The sequence below is a fragment of the Cibotium barometz genome, chromosome 20 (assembly GCF_041138505.1).
Source record: "Cibotium barometz isolate CiBa-2024 chromosome 20, ASM4113850v1, whole genome shotgun sequence".
In the NCBI taxonomy this organism is placed as follows: domain Eukaryota; kingdom Viridiplantae; phylum Streptophyta; class Polypodiopsida; order Cyatheales; family Cibotiaceae; genus Cibotium; species Cibotium barometz.
The window spans coordinates 51,317,964-51,337,172 of NC_141065.1; the positions used below are offsets into that span (position 1 = coordinate 51,317,964).

General features: G+C 47.0%; 1 protein-coding gene across 2 annotated transcripts in view; it reads left to right on the forward strand.

The window, feature by feature from the left end:
• LOC147628000 (uncharacterized) overlaps positions 1-19,209 on the forward strand; it is a 70,146-nt gene that overhangs the window by 39,240 nt on the left and 11,697 nt on the right. For both annotated transcript variants that reach the window (XM_086814970.1, XM_086814971.1), the window contains exon 4: positions 14,232-14,416. In XM_086814970.1, coding sequence (XP_086671096.1) covers positions 14,232-14,416 — 185 coding nt within the window. The remainder of the gene's footprint in view (positions 1-14,231; positions 14,417-19,209) is intronic.

Below are 19,209 nucleotides of genomic sequence, written 5' to 3' on the forward strand. Positions count from 1 at the left end.
AGGCAAACGCCCCGTTTCCGAGGCAAATCGCATCACCATGGCAGAGCGCCTAGAACAAATCCGAGATTGGGCCCGATTAGAGGTAAAGTCGCGAGGTACTCGCCCAGACCCGGGGTGGTAACCAGGAGCTGACGGTAAGCTTGGCGGTTCGCCTCTGTGTTGTCAAGTCCAATAGATGCAAGTCTCTTGCCACAGGTAGCGTTGGACTCGTCCATCGCCAGGATACCCCGCCCACGAGACGCCACCGAATTCGCGGTCTTGATGAGCTCATCTGCATAGGCTCCCGCGCGGATGGTGAGGGGTGAATATTGCTGAGTTGTTGCAGAGAGGTCGCAGGCTTCAAAGACAACAGTACATAGCAGTTTTCAGAGCTCCTCTGCTACCGCCCACCTGCACGATACAGCATCCGTACCTGCACAGCAACAGCAGCATCAGCACACGAGTCAGCAAATACGACGCTCCCCCCTTTTCTGCAACAGAAATCAGAAATTTTCAAAGGTATTTGCTTCAATTTTGGGATTTGCATGTCCATTATTATCAATTGAGCAGGTACAAGTCCTAATGGCTCAGATTTGAGCACAATTGGCAACATTGGGTGACATTGGTCACATTCCGGGTCAATTGGCAGGAAATTGGGTGTTAACATTTGGGGCTTTTGATGTAATTGTGCCATTGGGCATTCATACATGCTGTATGATGTGAGCAATCTCACATTCGGGGCTAAATTGCAGGAAATTGGAGTGCAAATCAAAGGGCTTTTGTGCCAATTGGGTTGATTTGCATGCAGGCACTGGCATTTGATGCTTTGGGCAATGTGTTGATGCCTGTCAAGCACTCAATGTGCCAGTAAATCAAGGGGCTTTTATGTATTGGATGTATATGTGGCCAGGGGGAAGCATTGTGAAGACTCTGGATGCCTTCATGTGCATTAATGTACCATTCATGATCAGAAATTGATCTTGAATCAAAGGGCTTTTCAAGATTTTGTGCTTGTTGAGCTTGGCAAAGCAGCAGGGAAGATTTTTATGCCTTGAACCCTCAGAAATCCACTTGCAGTCAAGGGGCTTTTGCCCAATTTCTGTCCGGGACTGTTGTATGCAGTGGTGGGGACTGTCAAGGTCTGATTTTCACTCATTTGGACAGCCAGGAGAGCATTTATTGCTACTGTACTTGCTGGTACAGATTTGGTACAACTTTGTACAAGTTTTGGCATGGCTGTACATTGATTTGTGTGAGGAAAAGGCTCATTTTCAGCTGCTGTACTTGCCGGTACAGACTTGGTACATCATTGGTGAGCACTTAGTACTGTTGTACAGTATTTTGGAAAGGGAACAGAGCGCATCTAAGGTGCTGTCATAAATCTGCAGCAACCAGATTTTGGTGATTTTATCACATTCAGTGGGAGGAGAGTTGCATTCGTGCTTCCGCAGTGGGAGATAAACTTTGGGAGAACAACTGTGAGCACTTTGTGTGCTTTGGTGCAGTGTTAGCACATCTTGCAGGGTGTCAGGCATTGATTGTGTCAAAGGTTGCATATTGCTATGGCAACCACAGGTGAGAGCTCTTCATTGCTTCACATCAAGAAGCTTGAAGGCTCACATAATTATGACATTTGGCAAACCCAGTGCTATAATGTGTTGCTCCAGAAGAAGCAGCACAAGTCCATCAAAGAAAGGGGTGTAATGCCCGCTTCTCTTACTGCTGAAGAATGGGAAGATATGGATGAGCTGGCAAGATCCACCATCATGTTGTCTGTGTCAGACTCTTTACTTTTCAGCATACGTGAAGAGAGGGGAATGTGGCAAAGATTGCAGGACTTGTATGCCCAGCAAAGTGCCTCAAGCAAAGTGTATTGGTTGAAGAAACTCATAGGTCTTCAAATGAAGGAAGGGGCGTCTATGACAACCCATCTAAATGAGTTTAATGGTGTTGTCAGCCAGGTCATCAATCAAAAGTTGGCAATGGACGATGAGTTCAAAGCCACCTTTCTCTTATGCACTTTGCCAGAGAGTTGGGACACATTGAGGACAGCCACTAGCAATTCAAATGCTATGTTGTCATATGCAGATGTGGAGGGTGCTCTCCTTCAAGAGGAGATGAACAGGAAGAACAACTCTGTTGGAAAGTCCAATGCAATGAATGCACGTGGGAGATCCCAGCAAAGGGGTAAAAGCCAAGAACGGGGAAGGAGCAAGTCCCGCTCCAAAAAGGACTTGGAATGCCATTATTGTGGCAAGAAGGGACATTTCAAAAAGCAATGCTACAAATGGAAGAATGATCAAAAGGAAAAGGGCAAAGGAAAAGACAAAGACAAAGATGCAAAGCCAAAGGGCAAAAGTGGAGTCAAGATTGAAGAAGTCAATGTGTCACATGCAGGTGACAGTGAGGATGAAGTCCTATTCATGTCTTCACTTGATGCCCATTCACTCCATGGAGGAGATGGTCATGGTATGCACTCATGGATCATTGATTCAGGTGTCTCCTTTCATGTCACAGGTTGCAGAGACTTGTTTGTCATGTATACTGCTGGCAATGAAGGAGTAGTTTATTTGGGTGACAACCACGCATGCCAGATTCTTGGCAGAGGTGATGTGAGGCTTGTGTTTTCAGATGGCTCACAGCTTATGCTCCATGATGTCAGGCATGTGCCTGAGATCAAGAAGAACCTGTTTTCTACTAGACAGCTTGATGATGTTGGTTATGTTACCACATTTGGTAGTGGAAAGTGGAAGATTAGTAAGGGCTCACTGGTTGTTGCCGAGGCTCTAAGGTGGACACTCTTTACTTCATGCATGCTGGTGTTTGTCACCATGCTAATGTAAATGCAACCGAGCTGCCGGAAATCTCTATGTGGCATAGCCTGTTGGGACACATGAGTGTCAAAGGAATGGAGCAATTGTCTCGTTTTGGTTACTTGCCTTCTCTAAAGTTCTCAAGTTTTCAGTTTTGTGAGCATTGTATATATGGAAGGTAAGTAACTCCAGTGTCCCCACAAGAAAGCTCTTGGACAGAAAGATGCTCAGTTAGAGCTTGTGCATACAGATGTATGTGAGATGCCTCGGCTTTCTTTGGGAGGGGCAAAATATATTGTGTCTTTTATTGATGATGCCACACGCAAGAAGGTGTGGGTTTATCCTCTTCGTTTGAAGAGTGATACATTCTCAGTGTTTGAGAAGTTTGTTGCTCATGTTGAGAATCAAACTGGCAAAACACTGAAGGCTTTACCTTATCTACTACAGAGGTCGAGTATATTGCAGCCACAGAGGCTTGCAAGGAGGCATTATGGCTATCTCGGTTAGTGGTTGATTTGGGTTATACAGGGGATATTCCATTGTTGCATTGTGACAGTCAGAGTGCCATCCAGTTGGCAAAGAACCCTGTCTTTCATGCAAAGACGAAGCATGTGGATGTGAAGTATCACTTCATCAGAGAGGTGATAGAGAACAAGCTGATTCAGCTTGTCAAGATTCATACGGATGACAACCCGGCTGATCTGTTGACAAAGAGTTTGCCACCAGAGCGGTTTGCTCATTGCAGACACTTGATGGGCATTGGATGAGGCCAGTTTCAGCCTTGATATGGCCTTATATATTATCATGTACATGTTGAATTTTTCTTTTCCTTCACTTAAGGGCACATTGCCTTTAAGTGGGAGGTTGTTGGGTAAAGGCATTATGCCCACCCTTATAGTGTGTAGTTGTTGGGGTAAAGGCATTATGCCCACCCTTATAGTGTGTACAAGCCCATAAGTTTTATAGTACATAATACACTTAGTACTTTTAATGTACTAAGTGCACTAGAGCAAATATACATGTGTGATAGGGGAGTCACACACTCATACTTTGTGAGTTGACTTATCCCCAAATATCTCTCTCTCTCTCTCTCTCCCTTCTTCTCTGTGTGTGTCTCCCACATGAAACCCTAATTGTTTCAGCTGAGCTTCTTTAGCTCCCTTCAAGTCTAACCCACATGTACCTAGCCTGCTCATCTCTGCGGACTATATGTATCAGTGGCTGTAGCTCCTCTCTAAACAATACTGCCACTCCTCCTGAGTCCCGTCCTCTATGCTCTGAACGAGTCTCCTGTCTACAAGCTGTCTCCCATCGGTATCCACTAACATGTGGCATGGACTGTCCAGGAGCCTAATGCGTCTCACAATAGAAGATGATGTCCCTCCCAGTGAAACTATCCTCAACAGCCCCTACATCAAGGCGAAGAGATCCATTACAATTCCAAGTAGCAACTTTGAGTGTAGTCCCATAGGTCTCGCGCCGTCATGAAGAGCGCCTCTCCATAATCACCACTCTACCATCTCTATAGAAGGCCACTTTCCCTTTCTCTCGGGCTGCTCTTATCTCGGGCATAACTTCTTTCATGTGGGCAAGTTATGAGAGTGTGAGGTCATCTCCAAGAAATATTCCCGTCTTCTTGAGTGTAGGACGTCTCGTCAAGAAGTCCTTCTTCGCTTCCATGGAGGGGGAACGAATGATAAGCGCTCTCTCCTTAGAAGATTCGCCACTACCTTCTCTCTTCTTTCCCACTCTCCATGCCTTTGTGTGTGTGGCTTCAATGCCCATCATAGAGAAGAGCTCCTTGGTTTCCCCTTCCGCATCATCACGGTCTTTTAGACCGGACACTCGTACATGTAAGGCCCGGGTCTTCCTCCTTTGCTCCTCTTCAAGGGTCATGTTGATGATGGTGGGAGTGGGGATGGGTGGCGATTCTTTACCTTTCCCTTTCTTGGCGACCTCGATCCATTTCTCCGCCTCGTCCATCTTCTTTTGTGTCTTTGTGATCACCTCCACCCATGAAGATGTCTTCTCTTTATGTTGCTCCTCCTCCTCTCGAATGATCCTCATTTGTTCCTTGATGGTATTCAGCTCTTCAATAAAGGAGGGCTGAAATTTTCCATCCTCAAGCTTGCCTTTTGAAGTGGCTTCCAACTCCTTTTTGAGGGCTGAGATTTCAGCCGCTTGACTTTTAGCATGCAATTTGGCCTTCACTAGTTCCTCCTTTAAGGCTGAAATCTCAGCCTCTTGCTTGGATGTTCTCTCTTCGAGCTCTTGGATTTTGTCAAATCCCTTCTCGAGTTTGGAGAGACAGTTTATGATTGCGGTAACGGAAGAGTCGACCATCTTCTTGTTTTCTTTGATAATTGTGCTGAGCTTGTCCTCCACCTTCACGAGCTCCTCTTTAACTCCGGTCTTGGCCATGACTTTTTGCAAAACTTCCCACAGCCAATGGTGGACTGGAAATTAATCCATGATACCTGCGCGCAGCGCTAAACAGCTGCAGCAGGGGGGGGGGTTCAAGCCATGTAGGGAAAAGAGAAAGAGAGAAGAGATTCAGCAGAGAGAGAGAGAGAGAGAGAGAGAGAGAGAGAGAGAGAGAGAGAGAGAGAGAGAGAGAGAGAGAGAGAAATGATATATTAACGTCTTCGAAAGGCCAAAATGACCTATGAGACCAAAAAGGTTACAACAATTGGTGGATCTGATACAATGTCTGTGTAAGCAAAGCTAAAAACAACTAAACAACTAACTGAAACTGAAACAACTATGAGGAAAAGTACGGTACTAGGAGCTCCTAATGGATTACATTTGGGAGGAAAACTCCAGCAACAAAGGTAAGCATCATACACATCACTATCCAAAGATGTCTCTCATTGGTCGATGGCGGATATCCTCAATGTCCTCCATGGTGAGTACTCTGACTGGACGTCTTCCATGCCGTGCTAGTATGGTCCTGATCCTCTGTTGTAGTCTCCGCCGATGTCGAGATGGGCCTCTCATCTTGGGGCGCCTGGACCGCCCCAGCTCTATAGCCCAATCAATTAGTTTTAACGTCTACTAGAGGCGGAACTCGACCTATGAGAAATCAATGTACAATTGTCAATGTCTTCTGGATGTCCAAAAAAAAAGGGACAAAATGAACATGAAATAAAGTATGAAAGTACTGAGCTAGTGGGGGGGTGTGATGGATGGAGCACTACTGCTAGAGGCTGAGTATGCAACCTATATGCGTAGGGTATACAAGAATGCAATGCAGATCTGTCTAGCTCCAACCAGTACCATAATGGGGGTGTAATATGTGATACATAGGCGATGGCGAGGCAAAAATACCTCGGAGCATGATCTCCGGGTGTGAGTGTAAGTGAGCTAGCCGCTCCTAGATATGGTGCGGATGTCGAGCCCGTATCTCTGTGATCTCCCTCTGATGTAGTCTGGGAGTCCAGTAGCCTGGTGCTCTCGGTCTCCGTCTGGCTTGGAGGTCCGCAGTGCGCTAAAGTGTAACCCCCTTCTGTGTCAGGGTAGGCAGTGGGATAGATCTCTGGAAGAAATCAGTGAGCTGGAGCTGTCGCCCACCTCTCCCTGTGGTAGGAGTCCGTATCAGTGTCTCTTTGTGGCGCTGTGTCTCTAACAAGAACTGGCAAAATCTGCGCTGGTCTGCAGACTCCATGATCTGGCGAGTGAGGGATTGTAGGCATATGCTCACTTATGGTAGTGCTATGTGTGAACAGGGCTTAACCAAGGGCATTTTTTCCCATGTGGTTTTTCCCCTTGGACATCAAGTGTGAAAGGACATATAATATTTTGTACTTCTATATTATATGGATGTGGCACACATGCAAGGGTTGACTTGCATTTTGTGGATACCACACTTTTGGCTCTCTCTCTCTCTCTCTCTCTCTCTCTCTCTCTCTCATTTCTATGTGTGAGCTTCTCTTCCCTGCACCTAACCGTAATGTGCAGGTTTGTGTGTGTGAGTGTGTGAGTGCAACACCCAACAATTGGTATCAGAGCTGGGAGTTGACCCTGAAATTCTGCTGCTGGAAGAAAGCCTGCGAAATTCCGTCGACACTGTGTTTTTTCGTCGCCCTGCGAACTTCCGTCGTCGTCTGTCCGTGGATTCCGTCCGACGGTTCTGTCGCTCGCTGCTCCACCGTCTAGCCACGAGAAACGGGAGCCCCCCACTGCCGCTCAGCTCGCGGGCGGCTCTTCCCTCTCCCGCCGCCGCCCAGTTCCGCCTGTTGTCCGGCGCGTCGCCTCTCCGTTCTGGCTGTCGCTCCTTTGTTCCGACCACCCTCTCTGCTCCGTCTCGACCTGCCGTCGCCGTTCCTACACCGGCTGCCGCATGCGGCCGCCGTCCGTCCTGCGCCGACGACACCAGGTCCCCGCGAACCTGCTCCGACCTGCGTGCTAGCCCTCTCTGCTCCGTTGCACCCGCCTTCGCTTTTCCGATCCGGCCGGCCGGAGACTCTCGCCGTCGCTGCTCACGTCTGCAACCGTTCGGGTCGGGGTGCAGCTACGCTTAGCGCCGCTTCCGCTTCCACTGTTCGCACCCTCCGACCTGAGCGCTCGACACCTGCAGCTCTCCTCGACACCTGTAGCTCTGCACGGCTCCACTTGGCTGCCACGTGCATGCACCCGCTTGCAGCTCTAAGTGGTGCCTGAGCCCCGTATGCAGCTTTGTGCTCTGTGCTCCTCGATAACAGCTGCAAGCCTCTCGACTGTGTGCTCCCCGCCTAGCAGCTGCTTCCTCACACGTGCTGCCAAAGGTATTCTTCCTGCACATTTTCTTCCGAATACAAATACAGATTTTGCAGCCATTCCAGTGTAGGTCATATGCAGATTTTGCAGACACTTCTGTGCAAGGAAAATTACAGGTGCAATTTGGGGGATTTCTCAATTTGAGGCAAAATTGAAAATTGCAATTTGGGGGTTTTCAAAATTGAGGTCAAAATCAGCAAATTGAACCTCTTTCATTTGCAGAAATTTGGGGCTTTTGTGAAAATTGGCCAATTAGATGCACATTGAAGCGATTGGAGTGCATAAAAATTGGGGATTTTCTGATTGGAGCATGTAATTGGGCATTACAACTGCGATTTGTCGCGTATGTATACACATTGTGTGTAATTGGACAATTTGGTACAGGTTTACACTTGCTTTGGTTTGCAGGCATACATTTGCACAGGACATTTGGTTGCCTGGCAGTGCACATTGGTGCTTGGTTTGCTTGCAGGTATATTTTGTTGACATGGCACAGAATGCTACAGATGTATTTGGTGTGCTCACCTAGGAGGACAAGCGGGATGGATCTAACTACTCCCTGTGGAGTTTCATGATCCGTAATTTGCTGGTAGCCAAAGGGCTTTGGGGCATCATGTGTGGTGATGACACACGCCCACTTACCATATAGCTAGCCATGCCTCAAAGGGGAGGTGCTCAAAGAGCTCCTGATGTAGAACCTGCTCCCACACAAGAGCAGAAGAGATGGGACTCTAGAGATGCACAGGCCATGTAATTGATAGCCCTTTCAGTGAAAAGGACTATTATTCCGTACATTCGTTCATGCAAGACATCGAAGCTTGCATGGGACACATTGGAAGCAATGTATCAAGTACGCAACGAGGCAAGAGTTGCCTACTTGAAGAGGCAATTGGATCTTCTTTCTATGGATGAGGGTGACTCCATGGCAGATCATCTCACCAAAGTGAAAGATTTGCAGGACTAATTGCTCAACATTGATGAGGTTATCCCATACAGACAGATGGTCACCAACACTCTTCATTCTTTACCACCTTCCTACTTGGGTTTTCACACCTCTCTCAACCTCTCAATGAGAGGAGGTGGTGATCCTGATGAATGCAACGCTCGAAGAAGAGGCTAAATGGCGAGCCAAAGCCCTACATGTATGGGTTGCAAGGTGGGGGGAGAAAGGTACTCCTCAAGAAGATGCTAAGACACTGAGTACAAAGATAGGGGCCATAGAGATTCCTATAGCAGAGGCTTGGAGAGTGGGAAAGGATGCCACCAGAGCACGAGCATTGATATTGAAATTTGCAGATATGGATAAGAAGAAGGCCTTTCTCGCTAGAGGACCGCGCTTAAGGGAGAGAATTTATCTAGATGAGGATCTTACGCCGGCCTATGTAGCACACCAAAAGGAAAACATGCCTCGAGTATTCGAAGCCGTAAGGAGGGGAAGTGGGCTGTATATAGAGATGGGCAAGTGTTCATCTGGGAGCGCCGGTCATCGTGACGGGGCGCGGCCTATGGGACTTTGAAGTTATCGGTGTGGAACTGCAATGGAGCCCTACGGGTAGATGCAGGGTACTTCGAGGACACTTTCAAAGGCTGGGATATTGCCATGTATACAGAGACACACCAATGTGCAGGGAGTAAATTACCAGAGGTTCCTGGGTATAGATGGGAATCAGTATGTCGACCCCAACCACGCATAGCAGGGGGGGACTAGAGGAAGTGGGGGGGTAGCAGTACTGTTAAGGGAGGACTTACGGGAGGCAGTACATGTGATGCATAGAGGTGTAGACGCACGCTACATGTGAATCAAAGTGAGCACAAATAGACCTCGGGACATTTACATTGCAGTATGCTACTTCCCACCGACACATTCCAGATACGCTACGCCGGGAGAATCGCCATATATGCCGCTGTACGAGGACATCATGAGATTTGCGAGCTTGGGAGATGTACTACTAACGGGGGACTTTAATGCACGTACAGGCCGGGAACAATCAGCTCTCTATGCTACGGATGAGCCCATGTACCGCAAGCTAGCAGCGGATGAGATAGGGATGCAGAGATCTGCCCAGGACATAGGAGAGGTGACAGAATATGGGAGACACTTCCTAGCTTTGGGGAGTGCACATGGGCTAGTTATCTATAATGGCCTATCCCGTTGGCCAGGTTCAGATGCTCTCACATGTTGGAACAAAAAGGGAGGAGCTAGTATAGTGGATTACCTGATGGGCTCACCTACCTTGATACATGATATACAGGATCTCTCCATTTCAGGCAAACCCATTGGGATAGCAGTAGACCATGCATATTTGACATTTTCTGTGACTTGTGGATATGTTAGAGGCACACCACCCTCTAGTCATACGAGATTCCCAAGATATCACTTTACTCGGGAGACCTCTGGGGTATATGGCAGTGCAGTATATGATGGTCTGTTCGCTCTTGACGTGAGCAGTCCACTTGATGAGCTTACGAAAGAGTTGGCAGATGTATTACATGGTTCAGCAACATATGCTTTCCCGTATACGCCCCCTCTTTCTACCCCTCCTCGCCCTGCAGCGGGAGATCACCCTTGGCATCCACACACATAGACAAGCCAGAACGCTCTTCAAACGCCTTGTGCGGAAGAAGAAACGGGATTACCTGGCACTTTGCTGCTGAATATGCGCTGGTCTGCTGCCTCAAAGATCTGGCGTAGGGAATGTGGCTCTGAATAAAATGGGATATCTCTGAATAAAATGTGGCTCTGAATAAAATGGGATATCTCTCTCCGATGGCTGTATATGCTCTGCATCTGCATACATAATGCTCCTCACTCTCCACCTCCTCTCTGCACAATCTGCATACCCTCTCCTCTCAGGGGATATCTCCGAATAAAATGTGGCTCTGAATAAAATGGGATATCTCTCTCTGAATAAAATGGGATCTCTCTCTCTCATGGCTGTATATGCTCTGCATCTGCATACATAATGCTCCTCACTCTCCACCTCTTCTCTGCACAATCTGCATACCCTCTCCTCTCAGGGGATCCGTGCTGCTCTGCCAGTCTCAATCTCCAATCGGTGTGATGAAACTCTAAGCTAACCAATAGCCACTCGAGAGCCGTGTGGTAGAAAGCCCTCCATGTATCTAGGCCCCTCTATAAATCCATCATCAGTGATACTCATGAAGTGATCTCCGATCCCCTCCCTCTCAAGAGACCCTCTCTATGTCTACGCAGCTCCAGCAAGTATAATCCGAGGCATCTCTGATCCCTGGTATCTCATGACTCTGGAAAGTGGTCCGAAACCCTCTCTGAACAGAGAGTGAAAACGGCCTCGTATCTCATAATATACTGGACAATGACATATGTAATGTAACTCTCTCTCTAGCTCCATCTGGCACAACTAACAAATCCTGGCCTCAGTTTGGTACTCCTCTGAATCTGCCAGTCTCAATCTCTAGCTGGTGTGAGGATGTGCGCATGTGACCAATAGCACACCGTACCCCATGAGAAAGATGAGTATCCATGTAGCTGGGTCTAATCACAAATCCATCCTCCGTGAGCTGGAGAAGATGATCTCTATAGAAAGCCATCTTCGTACCAAGCTCGTGTGTCGGCTCTATCCATGTCCTCCTAGTGTCCAGCTGAGTCAAGTCCTCCTAGTGTCCAGCTGAGTCAAGTCCTGCCTGATAAGTCTGGTAATCTCTGCCTGTGTGAGAGAGAGGGACGGTGCATCTAGCGAGTACTGAAACGGAGGTAGCCTGTTCATACTAAAGCCATGTAGTTGGAACCAAGCTGTCATCTGTGCATACCAACATGATCCGTCTCCTTGTGATGCCAACTGTCGTGAAGACTCCAGGCTAAGAGAGCATATCTGTCTCTAGGGAGAGCCCAAGTGCTATGTATAAAGGAGACTGATTGAGTGAGTGCCTCTACTACCAATGGGGGGGCAGTCATCTCTGCATGGATAATATCATGTGGTACGGAGGCCTTGGCCCTAATCATCCGGGAAATCATAGAAACCAAGGGCCTCTCCATACATCTCCATCCATCAGTGCTACTAGCTCGGCTGTGGTGATCCACTGAGGGTCCCCATATCTCCACTCCATACAGCATGGCTGAAGTGACCAAAATGTCAAAGAGCCAGAGCTTTGTTCGAGGTTCCTGAAATTGAACCTGCGAACACATCCTCTCTAGTCTCCCCAATGCTGCATAAGCTCTGGTCAATCTGGTCTCCGTTGCTCTCCTCAAGGAAAATAGTGGGCCACTAGAAACCACACCAAGGTAAGTATATGCATATGTATACTCCACTGTCTCCTGACCATATGTAAAGCTGGGTATTGACCTCCTAACCCACTGTGCTGTGGTGTTAAACACCATCACCTTGGTTTTACCAAGGTTAATAGACAATCCACTGTCCTGTGCAAACGTGTGCAATGCGTCCAAATGACGCTACATCCCCTCTGGAGAATCCGAGATCAGCACAATATCATCATCATACAATAACAGCGGAATCCATGTCCCTGCTAGCTGCGCTCCTCTGTCACCCTCCCGCTCTACATAGTCCGAAACCTCATCCACATACATCCCAAATAAGGTGGGAGAAAGGGGGCAGCCCTGCTTCACCCCAATAGTGGAGTGAACCATCTCAGATATACCCTGAGTAGTACATACCTGCCCCACAACTGTCTTGTATAAAGCCATGATTCCCCAAATCAGCTCTGTGGGCACTTCCATCTCCAGTAGTCTGCGCATCAGTCTGGCTCTCGGTACTGTGTCAAAAGCGTTGCGGAAATCCACAAAACAACAATAAATCCTCTTGCCATAGAATCTGCCCGCCTCAATAATAGCTCTGAGTGTCAAGATATGGTCAAGAGTGGAGAAACCTCTCCTGAACCCTGCCTGCCCTGATGCACGTATGCCCTCTCTCTCTGCCCATCTACTCAACTCCTGCTCAAGAATAGATGCATATAATCTAGCCAATGTGTGACCAATCATGATGGTACGATAATTCCCAGGAAGCATGGGATCCCCTGACTTGAAGATAGGCACAATCGTGGACATATTCCAAGTCTGAGGAAAAGCCTCACACATGGCTCGGTTAAACATCATAGCAATAAGCTCTGCAAGCATATCTCTGGCATGAATAAAGTGCTCTGCTACCAAACCATCATGATCATATGCTCTCCCAGTCCTCATCCTGTCAATAGCTTTCCTTACCATCTCAGCAGTAAAGAAAGCACATGTCTCTGGGCATGGCTCCGATGGGTCTGGCAGGGGCAGCTGTCCTGGTGCTGTGTACAGGGATGCTGCATACTCACCCCAAATCTCTGTGGAGGTAATGGCTGGTGATGGTGAATGCTCATGGAATAGTCTCCATGCCTCGTGACTCATAAATAACTCATACAAATCCCTCTCTAACTGAGCAAGATAAGCCCTCTTCTTCCGTTGCACTAGGCGCCGGAAGGTAATCCGTGACTGTCTGTGAGTGGTAACACTCATGAGCACCTCTCTCTGTAATCTGATCCTCATCTCTCTGCACTCCTCATCATACCAGCTGTTCTGGGGCATGTTCCCATATCGTCTCCGTGTAGGCTGACTATGGGGATATGCCTCTGATGCTGCAGCATGAAGCGTCTCTATCAATATCTGAGTGAGCTCATCTAATGGCCGTCCCGGCTCCTCGGCACATAAGTGTCTGTATATCTCATCCGTGTACACGGTGTCAGTCTCCGTCGTAAAGGTGTAACGAGTGTGTGTGGAGACCTGTCCCAATGGAGCTGTGTTGAACTGAAATGTGAGAGTGAAGGACAAGATAGCATGATCCATTGCTACTCCAACCGGCCTAGTGCCTACCATGAAATCCTGAAAAGAGGGAATGAGACTGGGCTGAGCCATAACATAGTCCACTGTGCTAGCACCATGCCGATGTGGAAAGCTAGTGAAACCGCCCGTTGTCGGGAATCTCTGTAGGCCATTCAGGATAGAGATAGAGATAGAGATAGAGATAGAGATAGAGATAGAGATAGATATATATATATATATATATATATATATATATATATATAGAGAGAGAGAGAGAGAGAGAGAGAGAGAGAGAGAGAGAGAGAGAGAGAGAGAGAGAGAGATGTATTAATGTCTTCTTGAAAAGGTTTAAATGACCTATGAGACCAAAAGGTTACATCATATCCATGAGGTACATCATCCTCGGTACAAAATAGTAATAAAGAAAGATAACAAAAATCTAGAACTATAAAATCTGAACTAGGTACATGAGCAAAGATCTCTCTTATCACCCTAATACATCCCTCATGGGCCGCTGTGACATGGTGCTCAAGGTGGTAAAACTGAGCTGGTTCGAGAAGGTCGTGCGATGATGGGAGATGATGGCCCGGATCCTCCTGTGGTGGCGTGTCCATGGGTGAGGGCCATGGGGTCTGGGGCGTCGAGCTCTGCATAACTCACAGAGAAATGAAATGATATATTAACGTCTCTAAGAGGCCATGATTGCCTATGAGACCAAAACTGAGAGTACATCTAAAGTTGGTGTCTCATCAAAGAGGACAACCAAATGAAACTGAAAAGTACAATAAACTGACTATCTTACAGTTATAAGAACTGTAAGTAACTGAGAGAGAGAGAGAGAGAGAGAGAGAGAGAGAGAGAGAGAGAGATTCAAAACATCAGTCCATGAACTCTTTTTTCAGGATTTGCATACGTGTCCACATGATGCTACCATGACGAATACCAATGAGGAACAAAATTGGAAGAAGCCTTGTAATAGCAGAAGTGAACATAATGTGGTGGAGTTCATGTCTTCAACATTAAAAATGACAAAGAAATATCAAATTAAACGTAGATGTATCATATCAACACAAAAGAATTCGCGAAGGCAAGTCTTTTTTGTAGTTTTCAAATTTTTAAACCTGGAAAGAATTTGAAAAATGCTTTTGAATGCTACTCATACTGGTAAAAAGGGACATGGGGGACTTTTGCAAGTCATAGATCATGAAACAGAGTTCTTTCTTACCACAATTTTCAGATGATGTGACTTGGATGTGACGATATGCATCGTTTAATACTGGAGGAGATTCAGTTTGTAACTGTTTTGTGGAGGTACGAGGTTGCCTAGACTCGGGTGGCATAGACAGTGCATTGTGTGGGATGCCACATGGGGGGTTTGAGGTCTTTACCGATCAGCAATCGCTTTATGGATTAGCATTTAGCACAAACTCTGTTACTGGAGCACTGTTTGTCTGTCAAGGTGGTAGAGTTTAGTGAACAGTGTCTTGCTGGCCACAATGCGCTATATAACTTTTTATAGACCAGATAAGACTTAAAGCACTGTATTTGCACAAAACGTGACTATGTACAATGATCATTGCAGATCCAAATCAGATCTGCAAATGCATGCTGTGCAAATACCTGCTATTGTGCATGAACTAGAATGACGTACTGCTGTCTTCCACTTATGCATGAGATAAACGCTCATGGAAAGGGCTGCCTTCTTGTTCAGATGTTGTGTATGCTGTCTGGGGGACTGGTTGCAAACCTTGTCTCTGAATATGCAAGATCATGCATGAATGACCCTGAATATGCCTATAAATAGGCACCTGATATGCTGGTCAGTGCGGCCAGCTGTCATGTGCATGCACATGGACATCCCTAAACCAAGGCTAATCCCTGGTGGTGGGCAGCAGATAAACATTAGATTTTGGAGCAGCAGCAGCTGTCACAGGCATGAGGAGGCATGATGTGTAGACTGGGACCATGTCGGCAGCAGTTTAGCATTTATCTGATGGAGTTGCCAGTATATAGATTCATACATGTCCATGGAACCGGCTGACAGCAGATCGGCCAGTTTATTATTCCTCCTAAGGCCTATAAAAGGCATGATGTGTAGACCGGGACCATGTCGGAGCAGTTTAGCATTTATCTGATGGAGTCAACAGTATATAGATTCATACATGTCCATGGAACTGGCCGACAGCAGATCGGCCAGTTTATTATTCCTCCTAAGGCCTATAAAAGGCATCTCCTTGCTCATTGTTGGTTCTCTCTCCCATATGGAGTTTGGTCATAGATAGGACTTTTTGAGGTTGCTAAAGGCAGCCAGAATACATGTACTTTTTTGTACTATAAAAAATATACTGAAATTACAGCACTTCTATCTCTCTATTCCGTGTCTTTGTTGATTAATCTTGCATCAAGAGTTCCTATGCAGTGCTTAGGGCTGAAAGAAGACTACCCGAGCTTCTGCATGTGACACCAGCCCTTTTCAGACCCAAAAATATCAAGGTCATGAAACATGTTTATATTGTGTCCAACTTGTGTCCCATCATTGGTGCACTTTGTGGGAACCTCTTGGCATGTTTGGATGTCAAAACTGTCCCAATCGATTCGAAGGTGGCTACAAGGGGGATCCATGTCCATGTGCATCCTGCTTAGGGCATGCATGTGACATCTCCTCCTACTAAAGATGAACCTTTGCTCCACTTGCATTGGGCTGTGTCACTCCCCAAGGATGGCTCGTGGCGCGTGTATGTCATAAACTAGAGTACACACACATGGTGGCTCAAAAATCAGCATACCGACCATGACATGCCTAGCGATACTTTGGTTGTCACAATTTGCAAGTGCAAGTGCAACTCTGTAAACGGAAGGGGCAACTGAACACGGAAAATCTAATCAATCATGAAATCTGAAAATACACATATGCATGGCATATAAAACAAGAGTACACCACACTAGGGGCCAGAAGATGGGCTGAACCCCCCCCCCCCCTCCCTTTATGGTTAGATTACCAAAAAGGAGTCTGCTTCCAATACAACTTATGCGGGTGCCCAGGGTTCACCACTGGCTGCACCTGTTTCTTCCAATACAATATGAAAACAAGAATACATCGCAAAATCTGAATTTGATAACAATTTTCAGCACAAGTGAGCATTCCCGGCATCAAGCACATGCAGGACAACTATGAACAGTCCATAGCACTCCCACATCAGCCCGGGACAACTCAACATCTTCATCTTCTTTCTGTCTGGCTCATAGGGTAAGTCGACCAGCCCTCCGAGGCTGTTTTCAGCAGTCAACCAGCCCTCAGTAGCCACAGAAGAAAGCGACGAGCAGTTGTGCGCAAGCCTGCACACCTCTGGTCGGAAGGAAAACTATCTAGAAGCCCACGACCAGCTCTTCCTCCCTGTTTTTAACTCTGTTTAGCCTCTATTCAAGCTGTAGATCAGCCGCCCAGCAGTGGAGAACATGCAGCAAAAGTCGGCCAGCTTCTCCCATGCATCCGGTGAACTTCAGTCGCGATGGATGGCTGTAGAAACTTGCCAACAGGCTGAAAACCAGCCGACCAGCCCTCATGCACTCCTGAAAAGCATGCACCCCCCTCAATCTGGAGTTTTTGTTAATATTGGAGGCTCCCCTACTGAAAATAGCCCACACATGTGCTTTTTTGGTCCAGAAAGGGGCGCCTACATGAAGGGAGTCCAAATAATGTCTAGTGCCCGGTCTTTGGCCGCCACGTGTATTAAATAAATCTTTCTCAATGTGTACTCACTTATAAGTTGTCTGGTCACTTATAAGTGAGTGTGAACCTGCACCCATAATTATTAACACGTGAACTCATAAAGCTGTAAATTGAGTTTTTGGGAATACTTACCACCTGCAAAACACATGTAGACCACCTGTCAGTCCCAAACGGGTGTGCACATACATGTCCACAAGGTGCCCAGGCGTCCTCGGCCCCATGGACAACACAGGCTGAAATCTCAGGCATTGTCTAGACAAACAAGACAAGTCATCCAAAGATAAAATCAAAGTCATGCACACACATGAGTGCAATTATATTGGAAGAAACACCCATCTGCTCAGTTGTATCCGATAAAATGTCCAGGGTTCATGATCCTTCCGGAACCTTCCCAGAACATAAATACACAAGATCTCCAAGATAGCTAGTCCCAGAGACTTTCATGTCAGACTCCATGGCCATACATGTACACCATGTCAGGCCCCACAAGCCACACATATACTATCAGGTCAGGCTACACCAGCCATACATGTACTGTCATGATAGGCTCCATATGCCAAAAGATGCTTGGTATGAAAAGATTCATGCATACTTGGTTGCACATGGTTTTTGGAACTATGTCCAGAGGACTTAGGATATTTTTCTTGGTCATCATCTTGTACATTGGAGACATGTTGCTCACAGGCCCTAATGAGGAACAAATTTCAGCTTTCAAAGATGAATTACATTCATCATTTAATCTTTTCTTAAGCTCAAGAGTGCCATTACATCAGGACCAATTTTGGTGATTTTGGATTTACAAAAGCCATTTAGTGTTGAATGTGATGCATGTGGCAATTGCATAGGAGCTGTCCTAAATCAAGAAGGACATGCCGTTGCATATGAGAGCAGAAGGTTACATGATGCCGAGCTTTCTCTTAGCATCTATAGAAAGAGCTATTGGCTGTAATTCATGCTCTTAAAGTATGGAAACACTACTTATTGGGAGCTGAATTTACAGTCAAGACCGATCACCAAAGTTTGCGGGTTTTTCTAACGCAAGCCAAGCTTTTAGAGAAGCATATGAGGATAGCCAATTTCGTCTCTGTGTTTCATTTTCAGATTTTGCACACCCTTGGCACGAAGGATGTGGTTGCAGATGCTCTATCACTTCCACTATGTGCATGACGAGGTAATCGAAGGCTGGCACAAAGTGCGCTGTGAGAGTGTAAACCCGTGGACAACACCACCAAACACGTCAATCATGCCTTCTCCTTCATATCAACACACAAGAAAAGCTCTGCAGTTGCGGTAGCTATACACTCACTCTCCTTGCTACCAGTTTGTCGGTGACAAAGCAAAGAAACACCTCTGGCAATAAAGAGCAAGATAGCCTTCATAACAGCTCCAACATATTCACGAAAACGGCCCAACAATAGTGGACTGCTAAACAGCCCACAATTCTTCCCAAAAACCAGTCTTCAAAGCTTCATGATGAGCCACCAACAATGGCTCAAATCCCCCACAAAATACCCTGAAAATAACAACCATAAGATTTTTGTTTTGTTTTTTTCTCTGCGTTGAATGGCTGCGAAAGAAATCGTTGAATCCTTGTGTGTGGGGGGGGCAACACCAGCCCCACGACCTGTATAAGCAGCGCAAGCATTACGCTATTTGAGGTGGGGCAAGAGCACCCTAAGCGCCGTCTGAGGGGCTTGCGTTGAAGAAGTGGTCGTCGTTTGTGTGGGCGAAGAGCTGCGTGAAAAGAATGGCTGGAGAAGACCGCTCGCCTGCGTTGTGCAGAGGGGGGGGCGAAGACCAGCCCCAGGCCAGCCAGGCCTAGGCGGCCAGCTAGGCGGCCAGCCAAGCGGCCAGGCCAGCCAGGCCTAGGCGGCCAGGCCAGCCCCAGCGGCGGCGGCCAGCCATGGGCGGCCAACCAGGCGGTGGCGCCGGCCAGCCAACGGCGGCCAACCAGGGGCAAGAAAACCATGTGGCTGCAATTTCAGTTGCCTCACATCAAGACTTATATGGGATGCAAGATATGTATCATTTGGATGCTGAATTTGCAGATATTTGGGCTGATTTGATTGCTGGTCATGCACACGCCTTGTACGTAGTGAAATATAGCTATCTTATGAAAGATAACTACCTATGTGTAGTTTCAAACAGGA